This window comes from Echiichthys vipera (assembly GCF_963691815.1).
Source record: "Echiichthys vipera genome assembly, chromosome: 15".
Classification (NCBI taxonomy): domain Eukaryota; kingdom Metazoa; phylum Chordata; class Actinopteri; order Perciformes; family Trachinidae; genus Echiichthys; species Echiichthys vipera.
The window spans coordinates 13,198,369-13,224,045 of NC_139840.1; the positions used below are offsets into that span (position 1 = coordinate 13,198,369).

Sequence of the window (25,677 nt, forward strand, 5' to 3'; positions counted from 1 at the left end):
AACAGCGAAGCACAAAGAGCGTTTTTGTTTGCCTTGCGCTATCTGTATTGACCCCCTCTTGTAGCATATATCCCCAATGAGTGCGCAAGGCACAATGGATGCATCGAAGATGAGGGGCAGGAAACTGTCTGTCATCAAGATCTCCCTATCTGTGCATCTCTTATCAGCGCTTCTGTTTTCTGCTCGCATTGACCGGAATACTGGTGGAAGGGAATGGGGCAAGGTCATCATGCTCAAGCCAATCAAAGTGGTCAGTGTTCCAGAGATAGCAGCGGGTTATTGCCAAGGAATGTGCCTGGATGTTTTTTTTCACTGACTTTCTTGGTAAATCTCTGAGAGACTCCAAACAGAGCTGCATAAAAGCCCACAAAGGCTTCCCCTGTTGCACCGTATGTAGGGTCGAATGTGTAGTGTGCATACACAGGGTGCTAGCAATGTCTTTATATGCGTGGGAGACTCTCGACAGACCGCTACGACCTGCAAATTAAGTCACATGCTCGACGGAGGCAGCTATCTGTATAGGCTAATATTTGGTAGCCTTGCTTGCTTTACTACTTTAGAAGAAGGTAAAAAGAGTGCATACAAACTGTGCTTGAACAAAATGTAAAAATGTATACAGAAAATGGAGAAAGGCAGAAAAGTCTGTTAACCAACGTACAATATTTCTTAATTCTTTCACCTCTGTTCAGCTTTGAGAAATTGTGAAGCAAACGATGCAACAAAAAAAAAAATTAAAAATATATAAAAACAGAATGTGTGATGGTAACAATAGAAACAAACATACTACTTTTTTAGTAAGGCAGCCACCATCAAAACCCATTCTACCCATTATGAATATTCATACAATCATACTGTAAAGATCACATTTTTACATGTTAGAAAGAGCCTGAGAACTAAGACGTTCATTGCTATGACTGCTTCACTGTAATTTTTGTGCACACAACAGTACAACTTGAACTTGAAATTTAACTTTTTAATAAGATTTTGAAAACCACATTGAACAATCACTTCAAACAAGATTATTAAAACTTCCAAGCATTGCAGTCTTATTATCACTGATTTCTCAAATCCATTAATGTGTGCTGTCACCCAGCGAAAAAGGTTACTCGGTTCAGAACGTCAGTCTGAAGAAATAGCAGAAGAGTTCAATACCACTCAAGATAATAGACAAATGCCATTTTCAATAATCTGTTTCTAATTGAATGCGTTTCTCTAACATGTATTCAATAAAAAATAATAATACTAAACTGTCAAATTTCAGCCTGCTACCGTAGCTTGACTACCATTGCCATGTGACCCCATCTTGCAGATTGTAGGTGAGTTCGTGAGAGTCCTCCCTGTGCTCAGGTATTGACTCTGTTTTCCTGAAGCTGAGTGCAATTGCAGATGGATTTGACCAAGTCCGGTCCTGGCGCAGCGTATGCAGTCTGGAAAAGTGGCTACAGCAAGATAAACATTGTTAGCAGGAGCTCAGGATGTGTCCTGAAGACATTCCTGATAAGAATCATCCATTAATCGGAGCCAGCACAGACTCAGTCTCAGTTGCATTACAATGTATTTGTGCAATGAAATGTGCACTAGATGAAAAACGTATGTCAAAATGAAAGAGGCAATGCAAATCATACATGAAAGGGGTTTTTCAGTTTTTTTGTGTGCACCAGCTAAAGCCACAAAAAAATTCTTGTGTTGGGATGAAACACAGACACACAATTTTGTGCCAAAACGAAGACCAAAATTGCACTGAGCCACTTCATCTGCATAAACACAACCTAGACTACGCCAGTCCATCCACTTCGGCACAAGTGGGTTTATTTGGAGACACGAAAGCACCAGAATGGACTTGCGCCCGGTGAAAGTGATCGACCCACTGCGTTAAAAGCTACTTCAGACTCTGTGAAGATAAAGACTGTGACTCTCATCTGAATTGTCTGTTCATTATCGTCTCGGGGCCCTGATCTCTGTTCCTAGTCATCCTTGTAGTCTGTGGCTCATTATTCATGTAATCCGTGTTGCAGTTGCAGCTTCTCCTGACACCCTGTCTACGTGACGTACTGAGTAAGCCCTCCGGGCTCTGCTCTGTACAGGCAGGGGCTGAGGAGGAGGAGGAGGGTTTATTAGGAGGGTGAAATTGGGAGACTCTGCCTCAGCAAGCAAGAACAGAGACACAGGCATGTGATGGAGACGGACCCACATTCTACTCCTTCTCTTTCCCCATTTTACCCCCAACCCCCTTCCACCCGTGCCCTGACGGAGGCACCTGACTTATTCTGAGACGATTTCTTGTGAGGAAAATCCGGCTGAGGTTGAAGTGCAGTGGTAAAAATATGGACTTAGAGGGGAATTAAGCATCACTCAGGGTAGATCAAACCTGTGGAACTATAACCCTGCTGCACTTGGGAGACTTTCTTTAACTTACCTCTTTCTGCTCATTTCATCGATTTTCCTGTAAAAAAAATCCAATATGTTAGATATTGAACAAGCAATGAACTAATTATGTCAAAATGGATCTCCCTCAGGAGCATATAGGGTTTTTTTTCATCTTCCAAGTCAAACAATTTTTTCTCCAAAATGTTTAGCCTCCGTGACAGTTATTTGTACCTTTATCAAAGGAATGTTTTCTCAGAAGACTACACAAGGTTTCGAATTACTCTTTGCTTTATTCGTGATGTGTCCATGGACCCGAACAAAAGAAGACGTTACATCTGGTAATGTCTCTGCAGCTGAATTATTCTTGTCACTTGTTACTGTGACTTACATTAAGTACTGACCCTCTTTACATTTAACGGATTACATGTATTAGTGATGTAATGATGCTTTCTTGCTGGTTTTCTTTGATGTACACCCACAGGGTCAGGGATCATCCATCCAATCAACGGAGGAGAAAACCTTTATTCTTACGGCCAAATTAAGGCAGTCATTATAGCCCTTCACTTTCCTCTTCTTTTTCTTCAGTTCTCACTCCCTTGGGAGAAATTCTTCATCTGCAGTCTTTACTGCAGCTGAGCGGGCTGTTCTGTGAACTAGAGTAATCCAGCATGTCGACTGTGCCTCAGTTGTGGCAGAACTTAAACATTTTATGTGAGTTGTGTAATTCCAGACATCAAAATAGAACGGTGTGTGCATTTCAAATATTTTGTGTACATTGTGGGGTTCTCAGATGCTTTATGAAGAGGTTTGTATGTTTAAGGAAAATTCAACCTGGGTCCCTATTTTCCTATTTTCTGTTTTACAGTAGTGTTTGGACATCTACACTACAAAAACGTTACAACAAGTAGGATTGCAAAAGTATGAGATATTCAGGGTCTTATCACAAGTGCGCGATTATTGTCAGTCACAATGACCCTTTAAGGAATGCATTTTTTTCTTTTGTTGGACAAACTTTATTATAATTTAAAATTTAAACTATTTTTTAAAAAATGGAAGTATTTGTAAAAAGTCATCCTTCTTAAAATAAATACAACAAATAAAATATTTTCTTTCAATACTGTACATAACCAAATGTACACAATAACTGTCAATATTCATATCTTGGCAACCCTACACCCAAGAAATGTAATAAATGTCAGTAATAAAAAATAGCTTGGGTGGGTTGACAAAATGCTGTTGTAGTTTGTTATATTTAAATGTTTTTTTTCTTTACAATGAAGGTACAAAGTTAGTATGACCCAGAACTGGCACTATTATGAGAATAAGTCTGAAAAAGACTGGATCTTGCCTTTAAATTCATTTTTTCTCACCTAAAAATGAAAACATGACACGTCTGCGTCTGGTGCGATAGGATCGAGTTTTCTCTAAATTGTCCCAATGGAGGAGTTAAGAGGCAGCAGCAGGGTCTATCACGCTTAGCCTCAGCAATATGACAAATCCTTACCCTTAAACCCCTTCAATGAGACGTACATCTACGTAGAGCATGTGATCCTCTCCTCCCACCTTTTTTTTTTTTAAAGTCAAGAAACATTCAGGAGATGATTCAGAGAAAAGGCCATGGCCATGAATACAAATGGTGGCTGTGGAATGTGAAATGGCTACACTGAATATATCACCCGAAGGAGAAAAGAGATATGACTCGAAGCGCTTCATCTAACCTCAAATGGACTCCATCTATGTAACTCCTATATTGCCAGTTTCTATTTTAGAATACTTATATCGGAATCAAGAGTGTCTGATAGCAGTTGTCTGGGAAATGCGGGTGTAGCCCCGGGGTTTGTGGTCTTGTCTGACACCGTCTTTAGAAACTATTCCCAGCAAGGTGGACGAGCGGGGACTAAAATGTCATGGGAAATGGTGCCATATGTCCAACTGCGTTTTCAGTGTTTCACCGCATTTTGACGCTCAAAATGAAATATGAGCCGCTGCGGCGGACTGAGGAGTGCTCATGGTGTTTGTCTGTATTTGAAAAGCAGGTGTTATTTTCCAAATCCCATGTCTACTTTCTCATCTCCCACTTCGGCCTTGCGTGCCTCTCACTTCTGATGAGCGGTCATGTGCTGCGTTTTTAGATGTGTGACGCATATTTAATCCACAATGCTGCACAAATTTAGGGATGTTGTAATGGAAATGTTGAGTATTGTATTTGTACACTTTAAGCTTAATTAGTCCAAGTGGTATTGTCAGTTTACAGGCCTGTGCACAGACAGTGAAGTGTGCTTTTGTTGTATTTAATACATAAAAGGTTTACTGCAATGCTCTCTTTTTTAAGGCTAATTTTATTCCTTGGCCAGCAATCAAAAAGTTTCCCTGAAAAAAATGGAAATACTGCAGGAAAGAACAAAGGAGCTGAAAAAAAGAGGCAAAGACATTGATGATGTTTTGTTCCCTCATATTAAGAATTAAAATGTGTTTTTTTTTATTCTACTTTATGAATTCCCATTGAAAAGCTCCACCAGAACAAAACATGCTGCAAGACCACTCTGTCACTCTGGATATTGGATTACGGAGGCATCCCCCGCTGTTGGAGGAAAGGCTTGACTCTAAGATCTTTCTACCAAAGATGTTGGCTACCAGTAATATAGGGAATAACACAACATAAAAAGACAAACAATCCTCAAGTACTCCTGCTGTGACCACGGTGGGGGCAGTCTTATTTGACTAAAGGCTACACCCTCCTTTATGCTGCAGAGAAAGCGTCCCTGTCAAACCCAAGCCCAGAACAATGGGGGCCAGCCTTGGGGAAACAGGGCCATTTGCATGCAGCTGTTTGCCGTTTCCAGGACCACAAAGGCCAATCACAGGATCCTTAATGAAGGATGACAAGCGTCAACCAACGCTTTTGCTCTCTGTCTGTGCCAGCCCTCGCCACTCTGTCTAGCCTCCAAAAATGGCCCCGTTTTTTTTTTCTTTTTGGGGCTGATCAAACATTCCTCCAGTTCTTTCTCCCGCTGTCTGATGTCCCGTTGCAGTGGAGTTTGTAGGGTTAAAGGTGGGTCACAAATGCTAACGCCTTGAGCGGCAAAGATGAACGTCAACATGTGTGTTTTCTGGTCAAGCGCTTGCAATTGCCAGGTGGCAATATCTCCACACCCAAACCTCCATTATCTTTTCGCTTCATCTCCAGGGGCTTAAAAGCCACCAAGTGTAACTCAAATGCACCCATCGGAGCCACAGTTCCACTACCAATTTCAAGGGTGTTGATAGAAAACAAAAAAAATGTATTGTGGTTGGGGGGGTTGTCAACGTGAGAAGAAGCCAAAACCCAGAATGCAACATGTTGAGAAGCAGTCCTGGACTCTTGATCTGGTCTCTTGAGCTCAATAGACGGCTTAACAGGCAGGTCAGGGGAACGGATCTGAAAAGCTACTTTTCTCGCAGTCACTTATTGACCAGAATGCATGATAAGGCTTCATGTCAACAAGGCCAGGAACAGTGATCACATCCAATTATGGCCAATGTGGTTACCATGGCAATTTGACTAAGTGGTCATATGAAGCATTACTCAATTCCCCAACTAATTGTATTCTTTAATGATAATCTCAGGTGCAGAGACAGCGAGAGCAGGCTGTTCTCTTTCTCCTTTTTTTTCCACACATGCCGGGATTGTGTTATGGATTTTTCCCCTGCAGTTTTCTTGACACCGTTTTCCCTGCAGCTGGTGCCCTTCTGTCGCAGTCTTCAACTGCTGCAAAGTTGAGCAGTTAAACAAAGCACAGAACGCGGCATGAAAAGCTTTTCATAGCTGTCTGAGACATTGACATTTGTGCACGCAAACAATCTTCCTCTTTCTGAAATCTCGGAAAACATTTTTCAAACTGAGAAAATCAACACAGCAGAATACCTACAACCAGAAACCTTTGTTTTCACAAGGTTTCGCTTTCCTTTCGCTCTCAAGATCTAAAGCAACATCCAGTTGCATATTCCCCTTGAATTCAACTCTCATCGTACAGAGCGAGAAAATCTTCTTTGTATATGTATTTCAGCTTTTTAGGCAGATTTGTCATTACCTGCCCAATTACAAGTTTACAAAGACAGTCATTAATGAGGCCAAGGCTATCTGCAGTTTGGAGAAGAGGCAATTTGTTCTTTAGGCCTCCAGTACAGTCTAGATACTCCCCCTAATTGATGCAGTGCTCGCCTATGACCAGAGATCTATACAGGCAAGGGAGTAGGAGGCCAGCAAGGCACAAGCCCAATCAATCGCTAGGCCTCTGTTGACAGCAGCATGCCATCATGCCATAGTGGTCTGATAGATGGGCAGAGTCGCCAGTGGACAACCAGAGAAAGGAGGTTACAGAGGCAGATACCCTGTGCATGTGTGTGTCCATGAGGATGTTAAAAAAAAGTCCCTCCACTCAGAATTTTAAAACCCCATGAAATGCATTCTTTCTGTCTGCTGTCTGTAGCTGCTGTGATAAACCCGTCACTCCTTCCATGAAGAATGGCAGGCGGGATGATCATTAGTCCTTGCGGCAAAGCTGGCGATTTCACTCTGTGTTTTATCATGCACCATTCCGGACAGGTTTTTCTGAAAGGTTTGGGTAATTGTAGTGATTATTGGAATAGATGGAGTGACCCCACAGCCCTCCACTTATGGTTCGGCTACACTGACGTCTCCTAATGAGGTGATAAACAGTCCAGCTAAGCAGAATCTACTGGCCATTAGACAGATCATGGCACTATAATGAAATGTCTAGTGGCGGAATGCCAGAGAATTTATACCATTAGTTTCATATTTTGTTATAATGCTACCACCAGTAGTGCGTGCAGTTTCTCCTAATATGGGATGACTCCAACATTATATTCTCAACAATGTTTCACAGATGTCTGTATTTGCTAGTGTGACATGTGCAGACTGACATACAGAACACCATTATGAGTGAGGCAAGCACAGCGGGCTGAAACGGCTAGCAGACATTTGGGTCGGGAGGTTTCAGGGTAGGAATTTCAAGCCGGAACCACTTCAACTTCTAGTTTCAAACAATGCTAATTGCATCAAGCCCTGACTGTCAGAAGTGTGAGGATAATTAGAGTGTGTGTGGGGGGGGGGGGGGGAGTGAACCCGGGGTGGTAAGTGTTAGTACATGACAATGCTCGGGAGCCAATAGGAGCATGGAAAACGGCAAGAGGCTGAAAAGAGGGCTAATTAGGAGAGAGCAGTGCAGAAAATACAAATGGTAGCTGCCCCCTCAGGGACCCGCTATTGCTGCAAACAACGCGATTATTGACAGTTCATGCAGTGCTCTGCTTGCACTTCTTAACTGGAACACATTTACATGTTCTACTTAGATTTTTACCTAATTGTTTTCTCAGAATTGAAGGCACACTTCTTTAGTTTTGGATCATTTTAACCTCACATAATGGATTTATGTCTTTCTTTAGTTGTATTATTGCTTTTCTCTTCCTCTCTTCAAAAATTTGCATATCTGTAGTTGCACCCCATTAGTGACATGACATTTTATTACTTAGAGAAAGGAAATAGAGAAGAATAACCTATTTCATTTGCTGAAAGGGGTGCTTGTGTGTGTGTGGGTGTGTGTGTGTGTGTGTGTGTGTGTGGGGGGGGGGGGGGGGGGGGGTAGATTTGAGTAAAATAGTTAATTTTCTCCCATAGAGCTTTTTGGCTGCGCTCCCATCTGCTATGTTCCATGTATAGATTTTTCCTCCTGTGTGGACTCCAGACTGTTCGATCGCCGGCACTGTAAAATGGATTATGTTACACTCCGTTCTGCCGAGATTCGGACTTTTTCTCTTTCTTTCTCTGTAGAGCAAGTAAAGTAAAAGAAACAAATGAGGGGGCTTATATGACTGTAACACAAACTATTCTTGTTCAGGTTTGGCTCAGTGGTGGATGTTCTCTAGGTGGAGGTCTTCCTGATGCTCCCAAGCCCTTTGTTTGCTCAAGAATTTATGAGGTTACCATTGGTCTCCAATGAATTAGATTGAATATCTTAGCCAACATCCAAGACCACAGAGAGATGGAGAGATGAATTGTTTCGTCTTTCTCCATTCCTGTATCGCGTGTAATGGCCCCGTCTGTTTAAAAACTGTGGTAAACATTGGACTGCTGTTGCATATTTATTTTTGTGCCAGTGAATTTTTACGGCATGATGTGTGGTCTTACTGTATTGAAGCAGTGATCCCTTTAACTCATTAATTTTATTATTTGCCTAACGTTTTCATCTCTGCATTTGTGTCCCTGTCAGGGTTCAGCCGTGCGGCCCTGCCTTTCGGGCTGGTCAGGAGGGAGCTCTCATGCGAAGGATATGCAATTGATCTCCGCTGCCCGGGGAGTGATGTCATTATGATTGAGACGGCCAACTACGGCCGAACTGACGACAAGATCTGTGACGCTGACCCATTCCAGATGGAGAACGTCAACTGCTACCTCCCTGATGCCTACAAGATTATATCACAAAGGTAAAACGCTGGGGAGAGGAGGGATTTTATTTCACAAACCGGCAAAATACGGACCTCTTTTTTTTCTCTTCCCTCCCTCTCCGCCTAACGTTTCTGCACACAAAAGAAATGTTTAAATTATCACCCTACTCGCGTGGCCACCTACGCACCGGGCAATTAATCAACATCTTACACCTTTTTAATTTTTTCCTTATTCCTTCATTGACTAGATTACGTAGGTGGAATTTGAAACTCAGAAAACTGGGATGCAGATTAATTCTTGACGGGCAGGAATTGAGATCCGTGCCGCAATGCACTTCACACCAGCAGCGTGTTGTTGTTGCTGCTGTTTGAGTCATAATCAGCGTAGCTCAGAGAGACTTCAAGTCACATGAACACTCTCTTAATTCCCTATTTGGAACAGTTGGCTTGCTTTGTTCAAACACTTGTACCGCATTGAAGTGACTTTGCCTCAGGTAGTGAGCAGTGCCCATCATCATGCCTTTTATCCCGGTTACCCTCTCACAGGATGCTGCTAAGCTGTCAAACGACAGCAACACTTCAACTCGACTGCTGCCTACCCCTAGAGGGGTGTGTATTTTTTAAAGGGCACTGGATGAACTATTCATAAATAGTAACCAGCACAGTTCATCTGATGCACTGCTCTGTCCTAACCCTGCCCCCCCTTAGGCTAGCTTCTCAGCATCATCGCCCACCATCTTACTCCTCTGGGTGTTTTCCCCTCATTCACTTCTGTATTTACTCCCATGAGACGCAGCACTACAGAATAGCTCAGGAATAGATAAAATCTTCCTGTTCAGTCTTTCTGAATTTACAGCCCATTCCCAGTATTCTACACAGTAACACGCTGCTGACAGTGTCGATGCCCCTTGGTTTGGATGCAGTCTGGTGTGTTGTGCACCCCATTTGTTGACAAGTTAGACTTTTGACTTGCCGGAGCTGAACTTCAAACTAAACTCCATAGAAGATTCCCTGGAGGCAGCGTGCGAGCGAAAGCTTTGAGAAGAATCTGCACCACAAGCCCTTAGCCAGAATTATTCTAATGATTCAGATCAGAGGAAATGGGCTCCTGACCATAATTAAGGTTGATGTGATAACCAGGGATGTTATAGCAGTCACAAAGCTTTGGAAGATCCTAATCAGTCCTCCATCAGTCTGCAGCAAACTAAAACAAGGGGGGTGTTTAAACAACCAAACATTAAGACAACTCTGCCAATGTCGGGGAAGATTAACAAAAGGAAATAGCACTACAGGCAGATGAACAAACATATTAGACAAGATTGGGGGAGATGGAAACAGTTGGAAGTCTGACACACAGAGTGGCAGCTTTGTTGGGTTGGAAATGTAATCAAAAAAGTATTCATCAGCAACTTGTTTTTCATAAAAAAAGCAACAAGACAAGAATCACACTGTTTTGACAGGTAAAACGTTTGGCTGACAAAAAAAGGTGGCTGGATGAAAAATGTATAAAGGAACTGATGGGAACTAAGGTTACTGAGCCTGTTTAATATTCAGGTGGTCGTTCTCTCGGATATGTACTGTAAATGGATCTCACTCTGTCGACCCTGTTCCCTCAACCTCTGTTTTCTACCGGCGTAGGCTCAAAGACACGAGAAGATAATCTAAACATCCCTGTTTGCTGACTTACATTACCTCATTTTAATCGCAACCAATTCTCTGGCCCAGTGAAACTAACAGAATAAATGTCTCCTCTGGTTAGAGAGGCAGCTCCTAAGATAGAAAGCAAGCAGGATTCAAACACTTAACTTCCATGGGATTGTGCTCAGTGCAATAGAGATTACATGCAGAGATTTTAGCGGCAGTTTAAACAGGGGAAGCGTGTCTAAATGCCTAGCAACAACACCTCCCTTTTCTCCAAAGCATCTAATTCTCACAATGTGAAAGAAATTAGCAGTGGTGGAAGAAGTATTTGGTTGTTTTACTTAGGAAACAGGCAATTAATCTTCATTATATAACAAAATAACTGAACCGTTTAAAGTTATGCAGTATCTCATTACACTCTTTGAATGAGAACTGATTTAACCCTATACATTTATAAAGAAACCTTTATATGACCTTCTTTCAAATGAAAATATATATTTTTAAATAACTGCTTCAAAAGCCTTTTTAGCCTACGATACAACTACCAGTGGCTTCTTCTCCAAATCAACAGCTGCAGTAGCAGCATATGTTAGTTGTTCGAGTGCGACAGCAAATAATCATCACAACATTTAGCCAGAGCAAATTTGATGTGACACCCTAATCTAACCCACCCTAACCCCTACCCTAAACATCAGACACTACCATTGTTAAATGTCATCCTATTTTCAGATAGACCGATGCAGTCAACCAGGTGAATATGGGCTGATTCCAATGTCCGGCCGATTAATCAGTGCATCCCTCTTAACAATGGAACAGATGACCTCATGTAATGTGAGAAAGATCACTAGTAGTCACACAATCACAGATAATTATCACATTAAACTGCTTTTAGGTCATTAGCCATATCAAATTAAAAGGTGATAATATGTCAGTGTGTTTCAAGTTTGTTAAATTGCCCCTATGTGTCAAAAAAACGGACGTGAGTTTACGTAAAAGTAGCAGAAAAACTGGCCTTTCGACCACAGGAACTTCCCCCAGGGACTAGGAACCCTTTGAAGAACTCTTTGTTTTTTTTAACTGCAGGGACCAGGGTCTGAATTAAGTTCTGAGGACATTTTACCCCTGAAACATCCCTAATTGGAGGGTAGTACCTTCTGAAAGTACAAGAACTTTGGAGGTGGTGTTTGCATTGATAACCATCACTGGCTAGTCAAACACACACGCACACACACACACACACAGCTGGTTCAACTTGTGTACCGCCTCATTCATAAAACAAGGAAGTACTCTTGTATCGATTTAGGAACATTGTAGGACAAGGAGAATACATTCCTCTTTGTTTGAGAACATTGAAAAAAAAGTTAGGCTTTGCTGTCAAGTTCCTGGCTCATTAAAAAAAAAAAAAATTATGAAAAAGAGGGATAGAGATTGTTTCGAGTTCAGTCGAGTGTGAGAGAGACAGCATTTGTATGTTAAATCTTAAGTACAGGACAAGTATCTTAAAATTGTACATAAGTACAGTGCTTGAAAAAAATGTAGTTTCTACCATCCAGCTTGTGTCAGTCAGCCTTATAACCCTTGAATTTAATCGATTTTCTGGGATGTATTTGATTCTGTTGCTCTCATCTGCTGTCAGTAGGGTCACACATTAATGCAGTGACTCTGGTCCCTCAGCCAAAGTGAAACTCTTAAGTGCAGCTGGCACTGCACTGCCAGTGTTGTTTGAGCTGATGCTATCTGTTAACTTTGTGAATAGACGTTGCACCATTTTATTCATATACAATGGCGAGTAATCCATACATGTCAAGGTGAAGGCTTCAGTTATAAAAAAGAAATGACTGCACAGCTGGATTTAGAGTGTAGCTTGTAAAGAAAAGTTTTCCTGGTAAATGTACATACATTTACCTTCTATTTTCACAATGTTTACATCCTGCATAAGTGAAAGTACAGAGTCAAGGCTCTGTGTGGTTTCTGTGAAGCACGGCCCCACTGTGCAGTGACAGAAACCCTCTTGAATTACTAATGATTCTTTGAAAGTCATGTCCAGTGTTGAAGTGTATGTCCAACTTGAATGACTGCTACTGACCTTCTGAAATACTTATCTCTAGGCTTGCAAATTGTTGAATGTCCTATTTTGGTGCCAATTTCTTCTTGTTTGCCTCTGTTACTGCTGACATTATTCACAATCTCTCGGCCTCAAGAGAACTTGATTGAAGTGGAGCCAATTTCACCCTATACAGTATTTAAACAAACTCAGTCCTCTGCTTTTTTCCCCCCTCGCCCTCTATACCAGAAAAATCTGCAAAAGCGCACGCACAAACACACACACACAGACACACACACACACACACACACACACACACACACACACACACACACACACACACACACACACACACACACACACACACACACACACACACACACACACACACACACACACATACACACACACACACACTATGCAATTTACACATCAGACTGTTAATTCACACAGAGGGACATTATTTCATGCTGGAAATCAAATAACCTCATAAAAAAGCACATTTATGTTGTATTTGTTGCATATATGTTGGGGAGCCGCTCCTTTTCACCAGAGGCCACCATTCCAGTCCACTTGCATGTTCTTTCCACCCGTCTTGTGTGTTTTTAATGAATGTCTTCCCTTTCAATAGCGGTATGAAGACGCTGTTAAAGGAAATTCCTAACATGTCTTTAGCTGCTTTCTCACTCTCTTATTCATTATCAAATTCATTTACATTCATTCACACTTCCTTAATGCTTTCATTCCTCTCTCTGTTTGCCAAGGTTTAAACTAGAATGCATATGTGACAGTCCTGGCTGGGATTTCATCATTTTCTTTGTAGCTGTAACGATGAACTTTTTCCCCACCCTGTGTTGTTAATGTTGCCGAGTACTCTTGCCATGGGTAGTCATGATGAAATCTCTGGTCAATCTTTTTTTTTTCTAGGTGCAACAACCGTACGCAGTGTGTGGTTGTCACTGGCTCTGATGTCTTTCCTGATCCATGCCCTGGCACCTACAAGTACTTAGAGGTCCAGTATGAGTGTGTTCCCTATAGTAAGTATCGCCATCCAAATATCATACTGCACTCTTATTGTGTGTGTGTTTTTTTTTAAGTGTCTGTAGACTATACAGATGTGCTGTAAGTATATGTTTGTTTTACAGATGATACTTCAACTGGAAGACTAGCATTAATAATGACCAATTAAGTTGATGTATTGTAGCGTTGCAATCATTTAAAGGGTCAGTTCACCAAAATTACACAAAATCTCAATCACCTCCACTGGAATCCAGCCATGCAAATCGTTTTGGTTTAATCCGTGCATGTTTGTGAGATATCTGTCTGATAGCTGCATCCTTTGTATGCCTCTGCCCAGGCGTCAGTCAATGCTAGAGCCATTATATTTTCTTTCCATATATGTTCCATCTGTCCGTCCTTCCTATTCTTCTGAATGCGATATCCCAGGAACCATTGGACTAAATGTTTTCAAATATGGCACAAATGTCCACTTGCACTCAAGTATGAACTGATAAGATTTTGGAGAGAAAAGCTCAAGGTCATTGTGACCTCACAAAACACATTTTACAACATTTCACACACAACAGGATCAAAATAAAGTGATTACATTTATATCCAAAAGGTCAAATTCACTGGGACATCATAATTTTTCTGTCCATTATTCAATTTGATAAATCAGGAACAGAAGGGGAGACATTTGGTCGGCTACTAAATTGTTTACATTAATCTTGAAACTGTGCTAGATCTTCTGTACTGCAGGGTTGATGATAGGTGTGAAGCATTCACGTTTTGCCAAAGAAAACCACTTAACACCTTTTATAATATTCCTTCAAAGTCTTCAATACATATGTTATTGAGTCTGAAGAGTTTGGATGTAAACTGCAACTTGACTGGTTAGCGGAGGCATACAACCATAGTGCAGTAATTCTCGTTGGATCTGGTTCCTAGTTGGCAAAATACCCATATTAGTTAAGCTCAAAGGCGAAAGACTCTTACTAGAAAATTGAAATTATTGGACCTTATTGTTTTTTATGCTAATTCTGTAATGGCTTTAAGGAAACTTCTGGTTTTTGTCCTGGTTAATGTGATCTCTGCAAGCCAGTGTCTGAACCAAGTGGCAACCGTCGGTTGAAAAACTAAGTCAATGGTCGCGATCGCTTGAGGCTGGCTCCAAAAGTGAGTCGAACCCCAAAGACCCCCATGTTAAAATGTTCAACTTTACAGCAGAAATAAACATGTTTACAGCCTAGTACAAAATACGTTTTTGGTTTGGTTAATTTCCCCATTCATGGTTGAACTGTACCAGGGATGAATTTTTATGTAACTCACCCATTTAAATAATACCAAAGTTATGCATAATTAGAGATGGGCACCATCACAGGAGACTGTAGGCTTCATTCAGCCCGCCTCAGCTCCACCCATGCTCCACCTCTTTGTTCATTTTTGGATTAAGCCAGAAGTTAGGCGGCGTCAGGCACTGCCAAGATGGTGACAACACCGAGCCACAGGGAGCCGCACACTTTGAGCTTCATTTTGGCTTTTCAGAAACCTATGGGTGACGTCACAGAGACTGCATCCCTATTTTGTGAGGTCTACGGTCTGAACGCAGCCAAAGATTGTGTGTGAGGTAGAAGAATCATCAGCTTATGACTGCAGTGTGTTTCTAGTTCAACGACACCAACTTCTATATATGTCATATCAATATTTCAAACCCATTAACCTTATAGTTAAAAGGAAAGTAGGTCATAAAGATAAGGTGTAAAAGTAAGTAGGATATGCCTGTTATTTTCGGGTTGCTGCTAGAGTATGTGAACATTAATTGGCTTGAGTTTTTAGTGGCGGCGATTACAGATATAAATAGAATCTCTGAGTTTCAGTAATACATGACTTTAGTTTCAAGTTAACAAATGTTGAAACCTGGTTCGAAAAGCGATTTGCACTGATTCGGGATACTGGATTTGGATTTAATACAATCTTATGGAACCCCATCCCTGTTCATGTGATATTTCTGATTCCACCCCAGCAGAAGAACAGAAGTAAATGTGATTCGTAGTTTGCAGTGCTCACAGCATTGAAAAATTACATTTAAAAAAAAAACATCAACAGCTAAATCATTTTCAAAATACAGCGTTCCTTTTACCCTACCACAAACTAAATCCCAGTCATCTTTGTTGTATTTAGACAGCGGCGGAAAAACTCAGAGGCGGATATTTACGATCCTGGGCAAGAACACCAAAAAATCCGCATGGCTAGATACCACAAGGTGTAACTGAGAAAACTGTCTAAACTGACCCTTTAAATAGCTTTGATAACATGCGTTTTGATTTGGTGTCTTTTGCTGAGATGCTAAAGGAATGGACAAATTATAGATAGTCTTACATTAGTACATCACAGTCACACAGAGATGTCTAGACTAAAACAAGTGTGAAGATAATTCTAAAGGTTGAACTAAAGTCCTGTATTCGGTCATGGATCAGCGTTCATGGATCAGCGTTCATGTTTCGCTGCGAACAGGATTCCATTAAATGCACTGTATAGTTGGTAATATCTGGCAGTACATTAAACTCTGTCTATGGTATCTGATTTGAGTTAATCTACCTTAAAAGGTTGTTTTAGGGGTAGTTTATAAGGGCCGTTGTAGGCTTCATCGCTGCCTGTTAAAGTACTTAGTATTTAAATTGATGAATTGTAAACATCTTCAGAAATATTCACCTTTTTTCTCTTCTTTCAAGCAGACCTCCCTTTCACCTCCCGTCCCCCGTCCCCCTTTCTCTCCCCCGACTAACTACTGTGCTCTCATTTCTTTTAAACTTCTAATCTTTCACATATTGTCTCCAGCCTCTCACCCCCCTCTCTACCCGGAGTGTATGCAGCGTCAACAGTCCACTAAAGAAACTCCATATTAGGCTTACTGTTCATCAGTCATCTCATGTGCTGTTGCACTCTTCTGGCTCATTTATGAGTTTGATCTGTAACATTAGCACCGTGTCATGTTGTGCGTGTGTGGGCGAGCGAGTTTAGGAATCGAGTTTGGATTTGTGTTTATAAAGTTTGAACAAGTTCCACCCTCTGTAAATACATGCCAAAAATAACTTATGTGATGTTTCTCTAAGAATGTTATCCATCTAAATATGACCAGGAGGTTTTTTTTTCTTCTCCCGCCACTTAGGAGAAGCATTTTTAGTGGGATTTATTCTGCTGTTACATCAGCCAATGCATTATTTTGTTGGCAGTTAAAGACGGTAGGAATGAAAAGTTTAACGCGGTGGAAAGCCCGGCACATAGCTTGTCTCCAGCCATAACTTGTCTGTTTTTATACCCTAGGATGAGAGGCCCTTTCACTAATGAACACTTTTTTCTAAATCTAGCTCTTCTTCCCAAAGCAGCCCTGCAGTTCACCTCATGGTCATATCCTTCAGCTAATTCTTTCTTTGTATCTGGTAGTTGACTCATGATAACCTTTCTCTCCCTTTTGCACTCTTTTTTGCTTTCTTTTCCAATGCCTGAAATAGAAGTGGAGCAAAAAGGTAAATGAGTGGTCTGGTCCTATCCCTCCCCTTTCTGGCTCCTTGTTCTGTGGTGTTGAGTACAGCTCCCCTCACGTCTCATCCCCCTCCTGATTGCCTCTCTTGTCAAATGCTAAACCCCATAGCAGGATTGTTTGCACCCATGGAGTCCGAATGAATTTCAAAACAGAATTTCAAATGATGTCCCACGGTCATCGAATGTAGTTTTGTTCTCGAAATGTGAAAGAAAACACCAACTGTCCAGTGTTGATTTGTTCCAGGGACTCTTGCCTATCAATGTGTTAACCCTTGAAGAATGAGTAGTTGTGTGTATATATTCCTATATCTGGCATAGTCTTAGTTTGCTTGCCCAACTTCTGCTGCACCCATAGCACGTGATGTGAAATAGCAGTGATGGCTGAGTGAGATTGGCGCACACACAAAAAAAAAGTTTGAAAGGAAAACAAGAATCCACCGTGTCCCTTTTTAATTAAACAAATTATTTTAAAACTTTATAAAAGGGACCCTCGCCATGGCCTCCCTCACCCATCAGTGGTTTCTCTCGTCTATTGCCACAGAAGTAGTGAAAATCCTTTACCACTGTTGTCCGAGCTATTCCCCAACCTCCACTTTTATTTTACCTCTGCTTTGCTGCCGCCACCACCATTGACAACTTTTTTTATTCACTCTTATCACAAGATGTGAAGTCTGTACCCTTTTTATTTTGGTTTATGACCTCAGTCATGTCAGTATGCATGTGTAGTGTGTCCATATAAACAGCTGTTCATGTGATGTCAGGGATGGGCTGGTTTTTCAAACAAAAAGAAAGTCTGAACTCTACTTCTCCCATTTCCCATGTCTTTCATTTGCAGGATTTTTACCCTTTTTAATTCACATTTAATTTAGTTTTGTCCCTGTTTGGAAGTAGCAGCAGACCCTTGAGATGCAAGTTCTCTTTATGGCACATTTCTCATTCTGAATACTCACTGACACATCCATATATTTTCTTTTTTTCCCTCCCTTTCATCAGCAGTAGCACACTAGTTAATACATTCCTCCAAATTCACAATCCCTGATCTTTTTATCCTTCACTTGAGTTATACAGCAGAATGATGCAAGAAAGATGCGTGTCAAATGGTTCGCATATGTTTGAGAAAAATTTGCCTCACTATATTTTGTTTCACTCTCTTCTCTGTCACTAGTTTTCATTTGTCCCGGGACTCTGAAGGGTGTAGGAGACGCCACATTCCTGTTTGAGGCAGAGCAGCAAGCGGGCTCCTGGTGCAAAGACCCACTGCAGGCTGGTGACAAAGTTTTCTTCATGCCCTGGACGCCGTACCGCACTGACACCCTCATCGAGTACGCCTCTCTGGAGGACTTCAAGAACGGTCGCCAGACGACCACCTATAAACTGCCTCACCGTGTTGATGGGACAGGCTTTGTGGCCTATGATGGCGCCATCTTCTTTAACAAGGAACGCACTCGCAACATTGTCAAGTTCGACCTGCGCACTCGCATAAAAAGTGGCGAGGCTATTGTTAATAACGCCAACTACCACGACACCTCGCCTTACCGCTGGGGCGGCAAAACGGACATTGACCTGGCGGTAGACGAGAGGGGCTTATGGGTGATCTACGCGACTGAGCAGAACAATGGCCGCATTGTGGTGAGCCAGCTCAACCCATACACTCTCCGCTTCGAGGCCACATGGGACACAGCGTACGACAAGCGATCTGCCTCTAACGCCTTTATGGTGTGCGGCGTGCTCCACGTGGTGCGCTCGACCTATGAAGAGAACGAAAGCGAGGCCACCAAGAGCCAAATTGATTACATCTACAATACAAAGCTGAGCCAGGGCGAGTACACGGACATCCTCTTCCCCAATCAGTACCAGTACATCACCGCTGTGGATTACAACCCCAGGGACAACCAGCTATACGTTTGGAATAACTTTTACACCCTGCGCTACGACCTGGACTTCGGTCCACCGGATCCTGCTGAAGGTGAGAGCTGCTCCATTGTTTGTTTGTTTTTGTTTTTTTCTTAATTCACTGTCCTTTGTGTGATTGTTCAATTGTTTGGTTGCAGTGTGGCATGTCACAGATGGCTGCCTTTTTATTTTGGATGCAGTTCAGGTGCGATAAAGAAAAGGGGGTTGTGTTGTGTCTAGGGATAAGGGCTCATTTGCAGACAAGATTACAGATTCACCTTGGAATAAGGGATAGCTCCCGGTGGGATTGCGCCTCTTCAGAAACCTGTTTATAACCATGAGGCAGGCTGAGGCATTCACTCCATCTGAAGCTTTGACCCTATCAAATTATTTAATCTCAGGCCTTATCCAGAAATATTATGAATACATGTATATATATAATGCTAGGACCTTATTTGTAAGTATTGTGCGAAGTATGACAGAGGTTATCCTCTTCATATTACCTTGGGATTTCAAGTTGTGTTGCCATGGCTACCTCAATCGACTTCAGAGAGGCCTTTTTCGTTTTCTTTCTTTCTTTCTTTCTTTCTTTCTTTCTTTTTTCTTTATTACAATAGATCAGGAGATAATAGCTATCCTATTGAAGCACAATCTATTTTTTTAAAGCATTAGGCTGAGTTGTGTGAGTTGTGTACCACATGGTGAATCAGTGTAGAAGAGGAGTTCAATTACAGTGAAGAATCTTGTCAGGCGGTTAGAGGGCTTAAATTAATCTGTGAAGTGCTGGGAGGTGACATTCGTGTCATCAGACGGAGACCTTACATTAAGATGATAATGGGCTTAATTTTCTGACTGCAGCCACCTTATCCCACAGAGCCGGGCGAAGTCTCCCCCCTGTGTAGCGGGGGAAGCAAGGATCTTGACCCGACTTCTGGTTACGTTAGAAGCTCGGGTTGCCCCTCGAGCACTGGTCTGGATTAAGTTATGATTTTTCACTTCTGGATATTCAGGAGGGGTTGCCAGGGGGAAATCTGATTCTTGACCTGAGCTGTTGAAGAGGGGGGTTTAAGCGTTGATGTCTCAATGGCGGCTGTGTGCTCCTGAACTCTGGCCTCTTGTCAACAAGTCTGTTTGTTTTCCTGCCGTTCCCTGGAATCTCCCCCGCATGATAACTCGACACTCGTGGGGGGGAGGGGACACAAGTTTATGTCTGTTCTGCTGAACAACCAAAGCCTCAATTAAGAGTATATTAGAAGAGATGGGAAAAATACTCAAACTTTAATGAGTTCTCCGTGCATGCAAACTGCCTGCTCGACTGTTCATGTCCTGATGTATGTAAATGTAATTAACAACTGAATTATCATAATTACCCTCCTTGTCTCAAAAGAGGCACTGGGAGAGGAGGAAAGTGGCCATCACAGAGCATTTTCAATGAAGGGTTTAATGTGCTCTCTAAGCTACTGTAATGCTTCGATAAACATAAATGCCACATAGGCTTAGCATTGCCCCTTGCTTCGGGAACAGTGCTGCATTTAATCAAGGAACCCAGCAGAACACACAGTAGTTGTTGATTTCACTCATTATTCTGAATCCCCTTTTCCATCCACTGTTCTGTTATTTGGATCCAATCAGAACCGCGTCCTTGCAGCAGAACTTGTCACAGCGGATCGTCAAGTGTGTTTTATGGGGGACATTTTGAAAATGTTTTGAGCTCATGAAGGGGAGAGGAGGTATGTTGAGATGCCACAGCCAGCAGTAGCACACTTGGCTTTGTGAATGGCACTTCAAAAATAATTGGTTCTTGTTTATTAGGGTTTTTTTCAGATCTACACCTTTAACTTCTTTACTGTGTAGCTATTAGGATTCATTGCTGCCCATGATATGGCGTTGAATTAAACAACCTATTCTGCAGGGTAATCTAATGGTGCTGAAATAATGTCTCTCTCTGTGAAACTGAGGGGCACTTGAGGCGTAAGGGAAATTAAGTGTTCCCATTAAGATTCATCGACCACAGAGTGAAGTTACCTCAAATACCAAACCCAGTTTATTTCTCTCCTTTTTGTAGAAGTCGTGTAACACAACGAGTCTCTCTGTCCTTTTCTGTCAGACGCGTCAACCTTGGCTGCGATGCTCATCGTAGAGAGGTGCTGAAGTATCAATAGGATTAGGGGTTTATAAGGGAGTTTCAGAAAAAGTGATCAAAGCAGAAAATAATTGACAGTAGCAACTTGTCTGCATTTTCTTTTTACCTTGTTTGGGTTGTTATAACACTGCAGGTTTCTTAATTATGGCCCTGGTTGATGCTATTAGCTTAGATCTTTCCCAGTATCGATCCCCCTGCTTATTGTTCCAAACAATTCACACGTATTTAAGGAAAATATCTTCGCTCTGCTAATGCGTTGTGAACACAAAACAGCGATGATCAATATTTAGAGAGTGCCCCTCCTCAGAGGTCTCTCTAAATGAGATGCATGCCAATAAGAAGCACACCAAAGGGCCTGCTGTTACAAAACTTAGAAGGACCCGGGTAATGTATTATCTGTGATGTGCAAAGGCATTAACGGATTTCCAGTCCACTTAATATAACAAAAAGAAACAATCAGAGTAGCCAGCAATTGCAGAGGGCATTTTAAACCAAACAGCGGAGAGAAGAACAAATTAATTTGTATTTGAGGTAGCATTGATCTGAGGCCTTAAAGGCGAGGGGCATAAAATTAATAGCTTTGTCCAAAAGGCTTAGCCACTCGCCCTGATCTGGTAGCAGTGAGCACAAGTGGGCTCTGTGCTGAATTGAAAATGTCAAGCAAAACTATTTCTACGCTATTTCTGTCCATGCCGCACGGTAGATATATATCATCACAAAGCTGAGGTTTTGCTTCTTGCTCAGCCATTTTGTAGCTAAACCCAGCTGTGCACCTCGCTGCACTTTGGTATGATTTTTTATCCCTGAACGGCACCTCCAGGTGAGCCGTCAAGACAGAGGACATTTATAGATGTATCATACACTAAAGCCTGTGTTCCGCTGTCTGAGGCATGATGTTGGGCAACAGGAATAGAGGCTGAGGTATATGAGTCAGGAGATTTGCCAGAGCTCTAATTGTTCTGTTTCTTGCTAATAGATCAACGCCGAAGATTATGGCAGGATATTGTCTGAGACATTATAGGATTGGACTACAGAGAGTTTTGGTGTGTATTTCTGTATGCACATATATCTTTCTGTCTGCATGCATGGGTCTTTTTTGTGAGTCACCTTCCTATGACTCACTGTGCAGTTGTGACTGCACTACGTCTGCTGTGCCACAGTACTCAGTTCAGGACAGGCCTCGTAAATTTCCCCTGTGCAGACACAGGATATGTCCAGCTGAGCTTTTTCTATCCACTGCTCTTTAAAGAACAAGTGTCAGTAAAGCGGCCGTGCCCTGTTTTCATTTAGCAGAAATGAATGAAAAACTGCATGTGAATTGTCTTGTGGCCCTTTACCTTTCCATGCCAAGCCGCGTGCTCCTGTCACATAGGCTTGGATGAAGCGGAACAGCATGAGTGCATATAAACAGCCCTAATGTAAAATTCATGTCTTCTGGGACTTGTTTCTCTGTCATTAATTACCAGCACTAGCTCTAGGTAAACAGGCAAAAAGACCAACTGTAGCTCTCACACAGTTTAATCCTCTGAGACAGTGTTATTATTGAGTCAAGCTTAAATGCACAATGAATAAAGATATATGATATGGTATGTTGGGCACCATCAGCATGACAACATTTCTATTTTTGGTTTGGTTAATAATAACTTTGGGGCATTTAACAAAATACGTTTATTTGCATCCTGGGTGAGAGTTATATAAGAGGATGAATACCACTGTCATGTAGGGCTGCACCATTATGGTCAAAATAAAAATTCACGATCATTTTGATTTAAATGTTAATGTATCAAATATTTGCAACAAAATAAAACAATTTCAGTGCACCTCTGAGAAGCATTTTCATTTTGCTCTGCTCATTCATTTTTCATCTGCTCTATGTTGTATACTACTCTTCTACTCTGGACTGCAGCCGCAACATTCAGGAAAGTTTTTCCCAGGCTGCTGCTGTGCATGTCAGCTCCCAAAAAGTGAAACCAAAACATTTTCATCACCCCCTAGTGGCCAGGTTTTTAGGAAGCACTTAATTTGTTGTTTTTTCTATGATTGGAGCAACTTTTTAGTTGCCAGTATCGCAAAAGTTAAGCCAAAAATCGTGACCGTGATTAATGTTCGATTAAATGTGCCGTCCTACTTTCACGTCCGTGCAATAAATATGAAGCTACTGCCAGCAGTCGGTTAGCTTAGCTTATCGCAAAGACTGGAAATGGGGGAAACAGCTAGCCTGCCTCTGTCCAAAAGTAACAAAAGATAACTGTTTACTTTTTCCAGCGCAGCTACAGTTTGAACAATTCACACTGTTTTGCTGGAGGTTATGTGACAGTTGTTCATTTTAAACAAACGAGATATAATGTTAGTGAGTTTTAAACAAGCTCATAGTTGGATTTTGTTATCTTCTGACGGAGCCAGGCTAGCTGTTTTCCCCCAGTTTCAAGTCTTTATGCTAAGCTAAGATAACCAGCTGCTGGCTATAGCCTTATATCTGGGGTATATTTACCTGGCTCTATTCCTGTTCTTGCATTTAGTCATGTTTACAGTATGATGAAAAGATTCTAGAAAAATCCTGTTTTCTTTTTCATTTGGATCGACAATAGGATGTTTGCTCACCATTCATCGTGCCTTTTCAGTTAAGGGAAAGATCAAGGGAAAGGAAGGGGGACTCAGCAAACATTGATAGTTTCTCAGCCTCTAATAGCTTTTCCAAACAGAAATGAGTTTATAACTGAGCTCTGCCTATTCAATATATCCTTTCCTTTTTCTATGTCTCTGCTCCTCATTTGATTACCCTTGTCAATGATTCATCTTCCTAATTTAAACCAATTAAAACAGCTTGATTTTTCTGTGAATTGCAATTGCTCTGCCCCAATAGCAGGTATTAGACAGCTTATGATCCATTTATCTTGGCGTTTGAATGGACAGCTAGATCATATTTACTGCTCCGACTGTATGTGTCATTTGAGATAAAAATGCTCTTTCAGTGCAGCCGTGTGAGCTGCACAAGCAAGGACAAATAGAATATCTAGACTTCCAAACATCTGATTATGGTTTAATATTATTTGTCATCTTTCTCAGAGATACATTAATGACTCTGGGGGGCTGTAAAGTGATATTAATTACCCCGCTTCATTTCGGATGTCTTGATTGATGATCTTGCATTATGGTCTTCCTTCCTTTTTAGTTCTGTTTTAATTGAAAACATTTTTGGTTTGGACTCTGGTGACAGCCATTTGTCAAATGTTCAGTCTCAAACTCTTCCATTATTTACAAGAGGTATTATTTAGCACATATGGCAACAGTATGCCTTTGGTGTCAGATTGCCTGCAAAGAGTGACTTCACCGCCTCTTGAGAGAAATAGCAGCTAATTGGTGCAGCTCTCTCTTGGTTGAGGGCCATCAGAAAACACAAGGCTCTTACCGGAGGGGAATTTGCTCTTCGCAATCAAAAGAAAATTGTAGCGCACATGGTGCAGAGAAATGAAAATAAGCCCAAATGCTTTGACATCTAACATTACTTGGTGTAATATTAAATAAATATGTTGTTTACTTCATGTTCTCAATGTCCTTCACAATCACACTCTGATAACCCAACAGAGATTATTTCTTGTTCTTGATTAGAATAGAGTGTCCCTCCTAATTAAATTGATTGGTTTAATGATGCTGCCTGAATGATTGGACATGCAAGAGACAATCACCAAGTGTCCAGTAGCATGAAATACATTTTTTTGTGCGATAAACAGCACCTTTTTTTTTTTTTTTTTCATAAATTACAATCAAATATGTTTGTTCCTAAGTTTAAATCTCCTTTGGAATTTTCTGGTGATTAAGGGAATTTGGGCTCGGGCTGCATGATACTAGGAAAACAAGCAATAAAGTTGAATATTGCGGTGAGGATATTACTTGTGATTAATAAAACAGATATTAACATGTACTCAGTTCTGCTTTTCTGCTGCTTTCAGTAAACTGCCTAAATACAACAAATCGATTTGTGTATTAAAAAATAAAAGCATTATTTTAGTGACAAAATTTCGAACTGAACACAACAGACGCCATTAAAAAAGAAAGAATGATAGACATTTTAAAGTGCCATTTTCGGCTTTCTACTAACTTAAAAAACCTCCGAGTGTTTATTGTGCAGTTGATATCCATATCACAGTTGAATAACTAATTTATTGTGCAGCCCTATTTAGGGAACTTATTTCATTTTGGATTAATCTGACAGATGTTTTCTCAATCAGTCAATAAAATGTCAGAAAATGATGAAAAATGCTCGTCACATTATCCTAGAAACTCAAGATGTTGACTTAAATTGGTTATTTTGTCCAATCAACAGTCTGAAAACCTAAAGAGTAAACAAAAAAACTAATAGCTTACTGCCTCCATCTTTCAGTCTGGTTCAAAATGTGAATATGTACTTTAATGTCCTTTGCCTTTAGTGATAAATTGAATATGTTTTGATTTGGGAGAAAAATTTGATGTCCACTTGGACCCTGGGAAACTATGGTTGAAATTTTACACGACTTAGTGAGATGTTATAGACTAAATGACTTATCAAGAAAATAATTGCGAGTAATCGATAATGGAAATTGTAATTTGTTACAGCCCTGACATG

At 41.2% G+C, this 25,677-nt stretch overlaps 1 protein-coding gene across 9 annotated transcripts in view; it reads left to right on the plus strand.

The window, feature by feature from the left end:
* adgrl2b.1 (adhesion G protein-coupled receptor L2b, tandem duplicate 1) overlaps positions 1-25,677 on the plus strand; it is an 87,809-nt gene that overhangs the window by 26,487 nt on the left and 35,645 nt on the right. For 8 of the 9 annotated variants that reach the window (XM_083928685.1, XM_083928687.1, XM_083928686.1 and 5 more), the window contains exons 3-5: positions 8,637-8,850; positions 13,424-13,533; positions 18,204-19,004. In XM_083928685.1, the coding sequence (XP_083784811.1) occupies positions 8,637-8,850; positions 13,424-13,533; positions 18,204-19,004 (1,125 nt within the window). Of the gene's footprint in view, positions 1-8,636; positions 8,851-13,423; positions 13,534-18,203; positions 19,005-25,677 lie in introns of those variants that run through there. The other variant, XM_083928689.1, reaches the window with a different exon arrangement.